At 41.8% G+C, this 14636-nt stretch overlaps 1 protein-coding gene across 1 annotated transcript in view; it reads right to left on the reverse strand.

Annotated features, from left to right (window-relative positions):
* SERAC1 (serine active site containing 1) overlaps positions 1 to 14636 on the reverse strand; it is a 53451-nt gene continuing 38815 nt past the window's right edge. Inside the window, exons 11-17 of the mRNA XM_068985427.1 lie at positions 9451 to 9601; positions 7685 to 7826; positions 6576 to 6670; positions 4936 to 5033; positions 3442 to 3624; positions 1943 to 2086; positions 1 to 304 (exon numbers count right to left, since the gene is read on the reverse strand). Coding sequence (XP_068841528.1) covers positions 168 to 304; positions 1943 to 2086; positions 3442 to 3624; positions 4936 to 5033; positions 6576 to 6670; positions 7685 to 7826; positions 9451 to 9601 — 950 coding nt within the window. The 3' untranslated portion in view covers positions 1 to 167. The remainder of the gene's footprint in view (positions 305 to 1942; positions 2087 to 3441; positions 3625 to 4935; positions 5034 to 6575; positions 6671 to 7684; positions 7827 to 9450; positions 9602 to 14636) is intronic.

The following is a 14636-nucleotide window of genomic DNA, read 5'->3' on the forward strand; positions in this document are numbered from 1 at the left end:
CCACTTGTATCTTTGTGTTTTACAGAACAGTAGTCTGTTGCCTGCGACGTACTCCAAGCCACCTGGATGCCACAATGACTATGTCTGCATGATTGCGTAGAGCTTAAAAAAAAGAACAGCACGTTTTTTACACTGTGTTCATGTATGAAAAGGGAAGAAGACGGCTGTCAGTTTTCCAGGTCTTTCGCTAAAGCGTCACGGATGAATTGTAAGGTACGCTGGTACAAAAAAGCATCCTTTGTCTTTGGCTTACAAATGTTCAGATGGTTAACATCCACAGGAATTAGATCTCCAAGGCCTAAATCTAAAGAAAACAGAAATGTCAATGAAGTTTAGGTAAAAATATAAGCTGCCCCTGTCGACAGGGAAAGAGACCATATGGGTAGATGTAAATGTCAAGTTGGTTGTGATAGATCTCTAAAAGATAAAGGAAATTACAGTTGACTCTAGCTAAACTGTATGTGCCTAACCATGACAGGACGGAGTCTCATGCGGTGCCATTATACTTCTATGCTTTTCTCATAAATCCTGCATGTGTGTGCATTGCCTGCTTCCTGATCTAACAGTGAGCTGTGCCTGAGCACTGTCATCTTCAAAGCCTTTATACATTGCAGGCTATTCCTACGTTATCCCTCACTTCTATGAACCACTTCTTTTCCTGGAGTTACTATGAGAAACTCAATAGTGAGCTCCCTTGCCCTGACGAAAAGAATGGGAACATCTCACACAGAATCCTTTCTATATCCAGACCTTCCATGCTCACTCTACCAGGGAAGGAGATGACATGGTGCTTGGGAGACCTGGGTGAAGTTTCCATGTTTCAGCCTAGCCAAGTACACCTCCTGGGCATGCCAGGAGGTACTAGTGAGGCCAGCCTGGTGAGCAAGTGAGGTGGAGGTTATGAAGGAAGACAGGCCAGCTAGTGACACAGAAGAAGAGGTAGACAGCATCATAGCAAGGCTATGTCACTGCCTGCAGCTGGTCCACCATACTAATTCTGCTTTAAGCTTCCAAAGTCATCATAAAAGACAAAAAAAAGCCACTGTTCTTTGAACTCTTCAGGTTCTTCAACTACCAAACAGCAACCCTTCACTTCATGGCATATTACTTTAAGGCAAAGTCTCTTCAGGTTCCACTACAGGGTATCAAGCCTTTTTCATTTTACTTAGATAATAACTAACGCAGCAGGAGAGAAGGCCCATCGGCAGGCGCTCCGGATACACTCCACACCTGGCTGCCCGGAGCCCCCAGTGCCACCAGGACAGCACCTGACTCAGCCTCTGAGGTGATCAGAAAAGAGTCTGATGAGCAAACTCAAGAGTTAGCCGGATGAGGGGAAAGCATTTCAGAGAGTGGAGTGTCCACGCTGTTTACTATGCACAGAGGAACAGAGGAGGCTGCAAGGAGAGCGGAGATTTGAGTCCTGCCCTCAAGGAGCCTACATGGGCTGCAGGAGTGGGTACTGGCCAAGCCCCTCATCCCAGGAGCAGGAAGAGACTTCACACTAGTTTTTTTCCTTCCAAATCTTTGTTGCTTGAATATTGCCCGTGTACCGTCCATTTATTTACTAAGCATCGCCGCCTTTAGTAGATTTGATGGTTCCTGAAGGTGGCTCTCAGTCTGTTAAATGAAATACTCCTTTTAATCGGGCTGATAGAAAAGTTCTGGATTCTTACCGGAAGGCAGCAGCTTTCAGTGTGGAAGCTAACACAGCATTAGCCAGTTAACCTGTGCCGTCTAATCAGTTAAATCAAAGGGGGGCAGGAAATGCCAAGGTTAAATGTTTGCCAAGAAATTTTAATCTGTGGCTTAACAGAGTAACAGAATCTAAATCTTCATAAAGCTGTCTTCTAAAAACTGAGAAACTGAACCTAACAGCTGACGTTTATAATGACCACCTACCAGGAATCTAAGGTCAAACAAATTTCAAAAGAGTGAATACCTGCCGATTCCAGGGGCACCACGTGGAGTTTAATCATGCTACCAATGTAGGTCGGTAGTGTTTCCACAAAACTCAGCACCTGGAAGTTTTTGTCTTTTGCAAACTCCAGAAAGTCATCCTGTAGTGTTTTAAGGGCGGGAGAATCTGTAGAATTATAGAGAACGAGAACGTGACAAGTCCTGTGTGTCTAGTTCATGATAAAATGCAGCAACCTTGCGAATCTGGGGAGGAAATTAGGGTTCTGATTCAAGATAGTGGCTTAGTTTCTTCGCTTCCTAAGAAGCCAAGAAGATGAGAGTAAAGGGCTAAAACCAACCGAGAACTGAGGAGCCGGTAGCAACGGCAGAAGTTTCTCATGTTACCGGCTGACAGGAAGTAGAGCCCAGGGCAGTGTGGTATGTAGGACAGAGGGCCCCGCAGTGTGCTGGCTGACACGCCCGCGTGCATCCTGAAACACCTCTCACCAGCAGAGCCTGTGTGTAATCACAGAGCACCTGTCCCCCATCCTCGGATATGAAAGGGCAACCAAGAGGCGCCAGGTCTCAGAGGAAAGCCTGCCACCAGAGAGAGACCCGGTGAGCAGACAGAAAACCTGAGCCCAGGAGACAGTTAAAACAAAACCTCTGGTATCTTTAGGATGATTTCAAAAGAAAATGGATCACAGAAGAAAGAGCTGCTGGAAAATAAAATATGACTGCAAAAAAATAAAATAAAATTCACCAGAAGGTTTCAAGGTAAAGTCCAATAACTCTCCATAAAGCAGAAAAAAGAACATCTGAGCAAAAGGACAATGGCATATTAAGGCTCAGGCCAGGGGTCCCAAAATTCTCATAGCAGGTGTTCCAGAGAGAGAGAAGATGCTCATTAACCCAAAATAAATATAGTGCCTTATAGTTAATATGGTGAATATCTTTAAAGCTCATGTATATTTTAATAGTTGATTTTCCAAGCCTGTAGGAAAAAACAGTTCATTGGTAATTTGGAATAATACTTAAAGCAGAACATTATGTATCTTTTAAAATTGTAAATATTTAAGATAGTATTAAAATTGTTGTATTTCTTGAGAAAATAATGTGTGCTAAAAAAAATTTGCTAAGACGCTTTAGTGGTATCTGACTCTTTGAGACCCTAATGATAACAGCCCTTCAGGCTCCTCTGTCCGTGGGATTCTCCAGGCAAGAACACCGGAGTGGGTTGTCATTTCCTTCTCTAGGGGAGCTTTCCGACCCAGGGATCGAACCCACAGTTCTTATGTCTCCTGCATTGGCAAGTGGGTTCTTTACCACTAGCACCACCTGAGAAAATAATGCTAAGAAGAAAAAGGGATGGTATCAAAGAAAAATTAACCCCAAACTAAAAGTTTTCCGTGATAGTCTAAACACAACTAATATAGAAACAGTAAAATGAGGTAACACGGGTCAAGTTAGAAACTGTCTTCTCCTTCTCCTATATACTTGGTGTTAATACAATGCCAATTTCCTTTTGAAAGAAAGAATTACCTTTGCTGAGTTCTTTGACTTCCAAAGAGGGAAAGAGAAGATAGCGAATATTAACAGAGTATTCAGCCAGATGGGATCCATGATGAGGGACACTATAAAAAATTATTCCTCTGGTATTGTTTATAATAGTACTCATTTCTGGCTTCTTTGAGGCTTCCAACAGCATCTTTTTGACAAGAAGACCTAGTGATAGAGAAGGAAAAAAAAAATGTGTAAGCTAGGTTCCTTCGCTTCATTGTTTTTTTAAAAAAAGGCAAACAAGAATACAGAAAGAGATGCGTTCTTTAAAAAAGTTGAAACAATTATTCTCTGTAGTCCAACAAGCAAGGCCTTAAAATATTAACACTTAATGGGCTGTCATCTCTGGGGTCGCACAGAGTCGGACACGACTGAAGCGACTTAGCAGCAGCAGCAGCAGCAGCAGCGGTGGTCATGCTCCTAAGCCTCTAAAACATGCAGCACAAAGCTGCACACAGGCGAGATTCTAGAAACTCGCTTGTAAGGCAGCTCTTACTTCACAGGATGCCCTCTCCCAGAGAAGAAGGTCAGGCATTGCACGTAGAGTGCCCATCAAGGAGGTGAATGTGCACGGCCAGGCCCCTGCCCCAGCCCACAGTAGCCCACTAACCACCACTCCATTAAGACAGTACTAATATTAAAACACACTGACTCTCGTATCGTGGAGAAAACAAAGCTGCTGTGGGAGAATGCACCTAGGAATGCACCTTCTCTCCTGTCCCCCAACCTGGGCTTAGAGCTGACAGGGAAACCCAAGGTAACATGGAGGATAACAGTGGGTCTCTGAGGATACAAAGTGTTAACACCCGCCTTTCGGCCCGAAGGCCAGACGCAGAGCCAGCAATCCTGAGGATTTCGTCAGATAAACTAGGCCAGGAGCTGCACAAAGGCCCTCTGTGAGGGGGATGGTAAAAATTTAGAGCTGGACTGGGGGAGAGGGTTGGGAGAAGCAGGAGACGTGGTTAGCAAGCAAGCATGAGGGCCAACGAGCCAACCCCTGCAATCACACCCACCGTCGCAGGCTCTGGCCAGGGGAAAGCAGGCCAGAGGGGGCTGGGGCTGTGGGCACCGGAGCAACGACGGACTCTCAATGATGGTTGAGAAGCAGGGAAGAAAGGGGGGGCCCTGGGACCAGCCCTGCGTGCTGAGCAATATTTACAAGTCGGGCTTATACATGCCATGGACAGCTTCTGACATTTACTCATTACCACGCTTAATGCCTCATGAAAGCATTAAGTGGCAAACTCATTTGCTTCTTTTTATTTTCTCATTTTCTTTCTATATGATCTGTTACTAGTCGTCCCTTTCTAGAAAAACAAATAGTATGGAAGGAGAGTACTCATTTTAAACCTCTGAGCTATCGCCAAAAACATTAATTCAGGGGGAAAGGGGCCACCATTACATAGCTGCAGAAACTCCGCTGAGCCCGATGGCTGACAACTCAGTGCTGGCTTGGCAACAATGAAACACACTGACCTCCCATGCTGTGTGACACCCATATCACTGGCCTGTCCCCAACACCAGCAGCTCTGAGCTTCCTCAGAAGTTCGTTGCTCCGGAATGCGATGGACTTTCTGAACAAAATGAGAACAGCAGGCATGACAGGACGCTGTCGCTCTCCCCCACCCCCAAATTTTGCTGTCCACTTTTTAAAGCAAGATCCTTTGTTCACTGTACTAATTCTACAGGCTACGTTGCGGAGTCAGGACTACCTCCGTTCTCTCGGGTTGATCCCTGCAGTTGCTTATTCCCCATTTCTAACTTAGTCACGCTGGTGTAAGTGGAAATCTTTACTAAACAGGCACTGTTTAGGCATCTAACATGTAACTGGCAATTTTCACGGGTCAAACTGCCCCCCCACCCCACTTAGACTGTGCATCCTCCTCTCGGTATGTGGCCTCACTGGAGACCACGCAATCCTTTGCAAGTTCACCTGTGGAGTCAGCTCTCATTGCTGTTTAGTTGTACTTGGATTTATGCTACAAACACTAAGCTTCCATCATTTTGGTTATATTCCTTAGAAATAGCACAAAGCTCATCAGAATCGAAGCACTCAAATACATATTTTTAAACTAGAAGGCAAATTTAAAGGTGTCTGGTCTAGTAGTTTTAAACTGTGTAGCTGGAGAATCCTTTCTTTAAGTAAAGCTGTATGAGCACTCGTCCGAATTAAGTGGGGAGGGAGACCTGTGGATTTGCCCACTGACCCCTAGGCACCATTCCTCCAGCACCTGGGTGGGGATCATTCAGAGATAACAGTTTGAGAACACTGGTCAGACCAACCCCCTCCACTGGCAGATCAAACTTCCCAGACCAGTGAAATGACCTAAAGTGGCTGGTGAGTCACAGGGAGAACTGGCTACAGTTTGGCTCCTGATGCCCGGAAGTCAAGTGCTGTCTCCTGTACCTACAATTGGATGTATGACACGCAAGTGACAGGAGGAGCCCACACGGCATAACCTCTCTTGGCTGCCTTCAGGTGGTGTGCTCGGGAGCACAAAAGCCAAAAGCCTCGTGTTTACTTCCAGGAGTTAAGGAGACTGTGCTCCGAATCCGTGGTCCTTACTCAGTTCAGTTCAGTCGCTCAGTCGTGTCCGACTCTTTGCGACCCCATGAACCTCAGCACGCCAGGCCTCCCTGTCCATCACCAACTCCCGGAGCCTACTCAGACTCATGCTCATTGAGTCGGTGATGCCATCCAACCATCTCATCCTCTGTCATCCCCTTCTCCTCCCACCTTCAATCTTTCCCAGCATCAGAGTCTTTTCCATTGAGTCAGTTCTTCGCATCAGGTGGCCAAAGTATTGGAGTTTCAGCTTCAGCATCAGTCCTTCCAGTGAATATTCAGGACTGATTTCCTTTAGGATGGACTGGTTGGATCTCCTTGCTGTCCAAGGGACTCTCAAGAGTGGTCCTTATTATGAGAAGAGTTTTAAGTGAACCATGTTAGGAACCCAACAGTAATACTCTAAGCCTTTGGTAGTTTCATTACTTACAGCTAACTCTCTCTAGAAGGAAGAGGGAAAAGGTTAAAAAGAAAATCCTGGCTGTGACATCAAAGACAAAACTCCCCTCCCTCTGGGCCACCTGTGGCCCAGCCCCTTCCCCTCCGTTACCTTTCTGTAGGGCACCTGGCTCTCCAGTCACTGAGGCTGGTGTCATACTCCACAGATATTATTCGGAGAGCAGGACAGTCTCTTGCTAACCACGACTATGTAAAATAAAAAGTACAAAAGGAAAAATATCAATTTCCACTATCCCACTTACCTCTTAGCAACTGAAATTCGTAACTAAAGGACCCTTGTAATATTGGCAGCTAGTAAAAGATTGCATTGGAGTCAAGTGTAAAGGTGATTAGAAAAATAATTGCAGCATTTTATCTTTATGTCCCTGCTCACAAGGTGATATCAGTATTTACAGCATAAGGTCTATGCAGGTGTTAAGAGTATGCTCAATTTTAGTCTGCTATTGACAAAAGCAGGGCCTGTTTTTGGAATCTAGATCAAATTGGCTTTTTGAAAGCATTTAATAGAAAGCTATGATCTCAGGACAGACAGAACAGAGTGACAGAGGTTAGAGATCTGATCTGAGAACTCAGAGATACTGATTAGAGTCACGGTTCTGTCTCCGTGAACCCAAGGTTTATCGTCCTCTCCACGTTCCAGTGTCACCAGAGAGAGGGCACCAACCATTCTTCCTGCTGATAAGCCTCGTGAAGGTGAATAAGCAGCAGTGGGACAAAGCCCCAGAAACTATACCTATTTACATCAGTTTTCACTGAGCTTTAGATAAATTTTATTCACTAAATTCATCCCAGCATTTAGGCTCTTTAGGAGAAATAATGTCAAAGAAATCCAAAGCAGAATTACTTCTTCAAAGTCTTTCTATTATAATTTTTAAAATCACAGAACTAGTCAACTGTCATTAATATATTATTTACTGAATTATATTTTCAGTGCGAGTGAACTACTACTGGCCCTCACTCCTGTTTTTTTTCACTTAATACACTTTGTGTCATAGCATGTACCCAACATTATACAGCAGAGTGACAAGCCCAGCTGTTCATGTAACGTACTGTAGGTGTCTCTAAGGGAAAGAAAAACTGCGTGGAAAAAAATCCCAGTAGAAGGAGAAAAACAAGCAAGTCACAATGAGGACCCAAAGGCTGGTGGCACAGCCATGTGTCAGGATACGGGTGGCCCGCTGGAGGCAGCCGCTTCCTTACCTTGGGCCAACATGTTGTATACTTGGTTTCATCTTCTGAGACCTTTTCAGTTAAATCCTGATCATTGTCCTGCTGGCGCCATGTTTTGAATGCTGCTCCCATAAGGCCATGAATAAAAAGGACATCTGCTTTAATGGGCTGACTAATAGGCGGGAGAGAGTTTTGAAAAGAAGCAGAAAAAAAACACGTTATCACTTTGATAGGAATCTACACAGCACTCTCTGGATGCTGCTTAGCAGGTTTATATGACACCAAATCAGCTTCATTAAGACCAGCTTTATAAGCACAGGTTGGCTAAGGAACCCTAAAAGGGTTCTGGCAAAGACATATGGCACGTGCTCAGTGCTGTCTCCATAAGGATGAAGACACAGCCGGCCAGGCAGACCAACCAACATCAACTGTAATGCACTTAGAGATCAATGAAGGGACATGCCATAGATTACCCTCCAGAGAATTCCATGAGAATATTACACAAGTCAATAAAAATATTTAAGACATTAAATAATATGCTAATGTAGTTTCGAACTCAGTGTGCATGAAAGAGATTCTTTTTATCAAGGAAAGTGATGTTTATCAGAAACAGAGCAAATGAGATTTTAAAATAACTTTATTCTCTTTCTGTATATGACATTGTAAAAATTACAATAGCATATTACTTGCAAGCTATTTATAATACACACACAATCATGCCACACATATAAAATACATTATCATATCCCATTGTTTACAAATGAGAATTAACCAGGCCATCTATTTTTCAAGTTGAAAAGAAGTTCTTGCTATTTTCTGAGGTATTATTTTTAAAGTGCCTGACAAAAATCCAAAATATGTGTAATTTTTTTGTTGTGGTCCTTTTTATATTTATCGTCTTAGCAATGATACAGCTGGAAATAGTGACCAGAAATAACCTGAGGAAGGAGTATGAGCCAAATGTATCATTACAGCCCATCTTGTCAGGCACAGGCCTTGACACTCGCCTAAGCTCTCTCCAGTCCCTTGAGCTCTAGGCCCAGGCTCACTTGGTGCCTGCATGTAATATACAGCCCATTTGTCAGGCACAGGCCTTTACACTCGCCTAAGCTTTTTCCAGTCCCTGAGTTCCAGGCCCAGGCTCACTCGGTGCCTGCATATAATATACAGCCCATCTTGTCAGGCACAGGCCTTGACACTCGCCTAAGCTCTCTCCAGTCCCTTGAGCTCTAGGCCCAGGCTCACTTGGTGCCTGCATGTAATATACAGCCCATTTGTCAGGCAAGGCCTTTACACTCGCCTAAGCTTTTTCCAGTCCCTTGAGTTCCAGGCCCAGGCTCACTTGGTGCCTGCATATAATATACAGCCCATCTTGTCAGGCACAGGCCTTGACACTCGCCTAAGCTCTCTCCAGTCCCTTGAGCTCTAGGCCCAGGCTCACTTGGTGCCTGCATGTAATAATGTCCTAGTCCCTTTTCATCCAGATCAGCCTCTATGACCCTCATCAGTCAATAACTTACATCTACATGAAAAAGTGTAATGTAACAAAGACGAAATAGGCATCACAAAGTTTATGTGAGACACGTTATAAAAGGTGAATGCAGTCTATCCTTGATAGAAAATAACCCCGGTAACTTAGCTGGTTCCCATTCTTTGGTGACTGCAGACTGTTTGGGTAAATGAGGTATCCGACGTATTTGTACAGGATTTCACTGGTCTAAATCGTGCAGAAGGCAGTTAGCATGCTAAGCCCTCCAGGCCCCACGTGCCCGGGGCGGCGGCACCGGCCTTCTCACCTGGTGCGGTACAGCGGGTGAAGCAGGTACACGCCGTCCTGGTACTTGTCTGGCACAGTCTCTCGGTCTAGGTTAGCCAGCGTTCTGGCGGCATGGGAGGCCTCCATGACATGCTGAGACTTGACTGCTTCTGCCAGTATGGAAACCCAGCCTGGTGACGACAACAGACTCCCTAAATACCAGCCCACAACGCTCAGACTGTTGAGAGATTTCAGGCTAAAAAGGGTGGGAGGGGGGCAAACCTCTGCATCTGTCTGCGAGGAAAAGCCCGACTGCCCCAATTCCATTCTTCCCTAAGGCCCTCTGGGTCCCACAACACAACACCATGATGTCCCCAGCCATTTTTTTTTTTTCATTTAGAAAATGTAACAAAAATTGTAATTACTAGGGATGAGGTCATAAACGGTAAGAAAGGGTCCTATTTTGCTTTAGCAATGATTATTAAACTCAGTGACTTAATACTAGTTATTTCATTCTGATTGGCAGTCAGATTAGCAGGCCTTAATATCCATGAGGAAGTTGTTTCTTAATTATAAACTTGTTAAGACCTGAGGTTCAGAGGGAAAAAAAAAAATTTTTTTTTAATTGAAGTATAGTTGATTTACAGTGTTGTGTTAATTTCTGTGTACAGCAAAGTAACCCAGTTATACCTATATCTATATATTCTTTTTTATATTCTCTTCCTTTATTGTTTATCTCAGGATACTGAATATAGTTCCCTATGCAATACAGTAGAACCTTGTTTATCCATTCTCTATATAACACTTTGGAAAAACTTTCTTAAAGGGAGACAAAAAAATACTTTCTGCAGTACCACTGCATTTCATTTTGACATTTTTGTTGTTTAAAAGCGTACTGCTTTATGTACATAAATATGTATGAAAGTCTATGCATGCACGCATCACATGCAAAGACCTAGAAAGAGGCACCAAGCTAACAAACAGTCACTACCTCTGAGGAGGGGGGCAGTTGGGATCGGGGTGGGCTCTGTATAAAGGCGGGTTTAATTTTTTGTTGTATCTGTGTTCTCCGAAGTATTTACAATGAGAGTCTGTTCATGTATTATTTAATTTAAAATAAAACAGAACATGGGCTTTGAGGTCAGAGAGACTTGGGCGTCAAATTTCTGTGCCCTGCTTGCTTGCTATGGAGCCTCAGTCAAGTTACTTTGCTCCTTTGACCCAAAGTAAGGTTCTACCAAATTAATCTAGATAAAAACTGCCATCACCAAGCCCAGCAGGTGCTCAATAGACAGCAGCTTGTCCTCATGTCCTACTCCCACTTTCCGTGGCAAAGTGTTGAGAATCACTGTGATGACAGGAGGCCATTCTTTAATAATCCAGAAGAAATTCTAGACCCAACAATTTCTTTTAACGATATTCTAATTTTAAAGAAAACCCCTCTTCAAAATCTGTTGTAGAATGCTTTATAATAAATGATGTTTTAAAATTCTACCTAGAGAGATATACAAGTTTGTTACTGGTATGTACAAAAATATGGCTTCATTTTTAATGGAGTCACAAGAAAGGTAAGACTAGAGAAAGCATGGCATAAGCCATTTCTGCAGCATTTTTCAGTTGACAAAGTATTTTAACAATGCCTGCAATGTTTCACCTTTATAAACCATCAAATTCTCCTTGGAAAACTTGTGTCTTTCTTAAATATTTACTGTTTTTAACTTATATAACTTCTGAATATATTTTAATTGTAAAAATGAACAAAAACAGCATTTAAAAATGAACATCCCACTTCAGCATTCCCATCATTTCCCAATTCTCATTTATATCCTCAGAAGTAACTAAAGTTAAAAGTCTGGTAGATACCCTTCCAAACCTTTTAAAAAATTCAACTACATACCAATAATTTATACATATATACTAGCTCCATATCGGAGAAGGCGATGGCACCCCCACTCTAGCACTGTTGCCTGGAAAATCCCATGGATAGAGGAGCCCGGTGGGCTGCAGTCCATGGGGTCGCGAAGAGTCAGACACGACTGAGCGACTTCACTTTCACACATTGGAGAAGGAAATGGCAACCCACTCCAGTGTTCTTGCCTGGAGAATCCCAGGGAAGGGGGAGCCTGGTAGGCTGCCGTCTATGGGGTCGCAGAGTCGGACACAACTGAAGCGACTTAGCAGCAGTAGCAGCAGCAGCTCCATATACTTTTACTTTTGCTAAATGGAATTATACTGTTCCTACTGTCCAGTGACTTGATTTTATACTTTAGCCATGTACACAGATCAAATACCAATAATGAAATTAAATCAGTAATAATAGTAATAATAATAAACTCCCAACAAACAAAAGTCCAGGACAAGATGGCTTTACAGGTGAATCCTACCAAACATTTAGAGAAGAGTTAACACCTATCCTTCTCAATCTATTCCACAAAACTGCGGAGAATGGAATGCTTCTGAACACATGCTACGAGACCAGCATCACCCTAATGCCAAAACCAGACAAAAATATCACAAAAAAGTAAAATCACAGACCAATATCACTGATGAGCATAGAAGCAAAATTCTCAACGAAACATTAGTAAGTTGAATTCAATGTACAAGAATCATACACCATGACTGAGTGTGATTTACCCCAGAGGTGCAAAGATGCTTCTACACCTATAAATCCATCAGGGTGACACACCACATTAAGAAATTAAAAATTGTGAATTACGATGCTGTATACCTGAAACTTATGTAACACTGCACCTCAACTATACCTCAACTATACTAAATAAAAGTACATTAAAAAACAGAAAGGGACAGCACAGAGAAACAAATGTTTGGAAAGATATGGACAGAGCCTCAGTGACCTGTGGAACAGAATCAAGAGGTCTAATATACAGAATTCAGGTTTCAGGAGGAAAAGAGAGGAAAGGGGACAGAAAAAAGTCCAATGATACACTATCTGTAAAGTTTCCAAATTTGATCAAAAACATTAACTCACGGATACAGTCAGCTCAGTGAACACCAAGTAAGATAAATGTAAAAACAGACTAGATACTTCACAGTCAAACTGCTGAAAATCTTAAAAGAAGGCAGAGGAAAAAAAAGACACATTTCATATAAGAGAACAAATGGACCTAAGAGACTTCTCATCAGCCAATACACACACACACCAGCATGGTGACAGGAGCCTGCTCTTGGTGTCCTGGAAACAGGCCCCCAAACTGCTTCTTTGTTATCGATAAAAGATTGATGTTCAAAAGAAAAAGGAAAATAGAATGATATTTTTAAAGTGCTGACAGAAAAAATAAAACCACATTATCAATAAAGTATTTTTTATCCATGGAAAATAACCTATCCCTGGATAATAAAAGTCAAGATATTTTCAGAAAATGAAAGGTGAAGAGAATTTATTGCCAGCAGACTCAGGTCTTTAGGTTGAAGGGAAATGATATCAGATGCAAATTTAGATAGAAAAGAAGGTAAAGAGTTCTGGATATAATATGTAAACAAAATTCGTTTTCTTATATTCTTTAAATATTACTTGACTATTAAAAGAAAAATAGCCACAATATATTGTGAGGTCTATGGCCTGTAACATATTATAGTCTGTAATTACGACAGTACCACAAATGATGGCAGAGGGCATAAAGTGAATTATACTGTTGTGAGACACTCACATTATATATGAAATGATATAATATGAATTCAGAATAGACTGTTATAAGTTAAAGATACAGTCAATCAAAAAGTACACATTAAATACTGTAAGAAAGCTAAAAGAGGAGAAAGAATAGAATATAAAACAATACTCAAGTAACCTGAAAATAGTCAATAAAGGAGAAAGAAAAGAAACAAAAACCAGAAAGGGGGAAAACTGCAAGACAACAGACATAACCAAACAATATCAATGATTATATCAGAGGCAAACAGACAAAACACTCCAATTAAAGGGGATTAGCAAGCTGAACTTTCTGAAGAAGATGCAAGTATGCGATGTCTGTGAAAAATGTACTTATTTTTAGGCACAGCAAAATGAAAGCAAAAGAGAAAATCACAAAAGACATGCAATGCAAACAGCAAGCATTAAAACAGGCCAGCTGGCTATTTTAATACCTGATAAAGTAGACTCCAAGAAAAGGAGTATTACCAGTGATAGAGAAATTACTTAATAAAAAAGGAACAATTCACCAGGAAGAAAAATCTGACAGAACTAAAGGGAGAAACAGACAAATTTATAATCACAGTTGAAGAATTTAACTTGTCTTGGTAATTGATAAAAACTAAACAAAAGATCTGGAGAAGATTTGAATAATATAATCAACCAACTTGGTTAAACTGTTACCTATCGCTATAAAACACGTAACCCAACTACAGAATGTTCATTCGTTTCAAATGCAAATAGATCATTCACCAAGACAGACCATAAAACAGGCCATCACATAAGTGTCAAATTACCGAAGACTAAAATCTTATTGGGTTTGTTCTTTGAATGCCTGGAATATTAAACTAGAAATCAGAGACATGATATCTGGAGAGCCATTAATATTTGTAAATTATTCCAACACACTTTTAAGTAACCCACGAGACAAAGAAGAAATCATAAGGAGAATTAGAAAATATTTCAAACTGAATAATGATGAAAATACATATAAAATTTGAGGGATGCAGCTAAAGCAGGTTGGAGGTCATTTACAGTTCTAAATACCTATATTAGAAAATAACTAATGATTAAATTAAATTATTTTAATTAGTTATTTAAAATAACTAATAATTTAATGATTTTAAAACATGTCTTCAAATTCTTTTGACACTGTTCTCATCAAGAGGGGATGGATCTAAACCCCTTCTAAATCCTCTCCCCTCAAATATGACTTAGCCTTAGTGACTAGCTTTTAATCAATAGATTTGGCAAAAATTACTTCCAGTGCTTGACTTTTTTGTAAAAGGCTAAAGAGCTTATTATACCTGGCTCTTTCTCGGAAAATTTGCCCTTGGAATCCAGCCACCATGCTTTGAGGAAGCCCAAGGTGGCTGTTGAAGGAAGCGAATGCTCCTGGCCCTGGCTGAGCTCCCAGCTGAGAGCCAATTTACAAGTCGGTACCAAATTACAAGTTGTATGAGTGAGCAATCTTCAAAGGAGTAATCTCCATCCCATGGTTGAGCTGCCCCGCTGACGTAGTGTAGAGCCTGTAAAGGCCCTCCCTACTGAATCTTGCTCGAATTTCAGATTCATGC

The sequence above is a fragment of the Capricornis sumatraensis genome, chromosome 13, assembly GCF_032405125.1.
Source record: "Capricornis sumatraensis isolate serow.1 chromosome 13, serow.2, whole genome shotgun sequence".
NCBI lineage: Eukaryota > Metazoa > Chordata > Mammalia > Artiodactyla > Bovidae > Capricornis > Capricornis sumatraensis.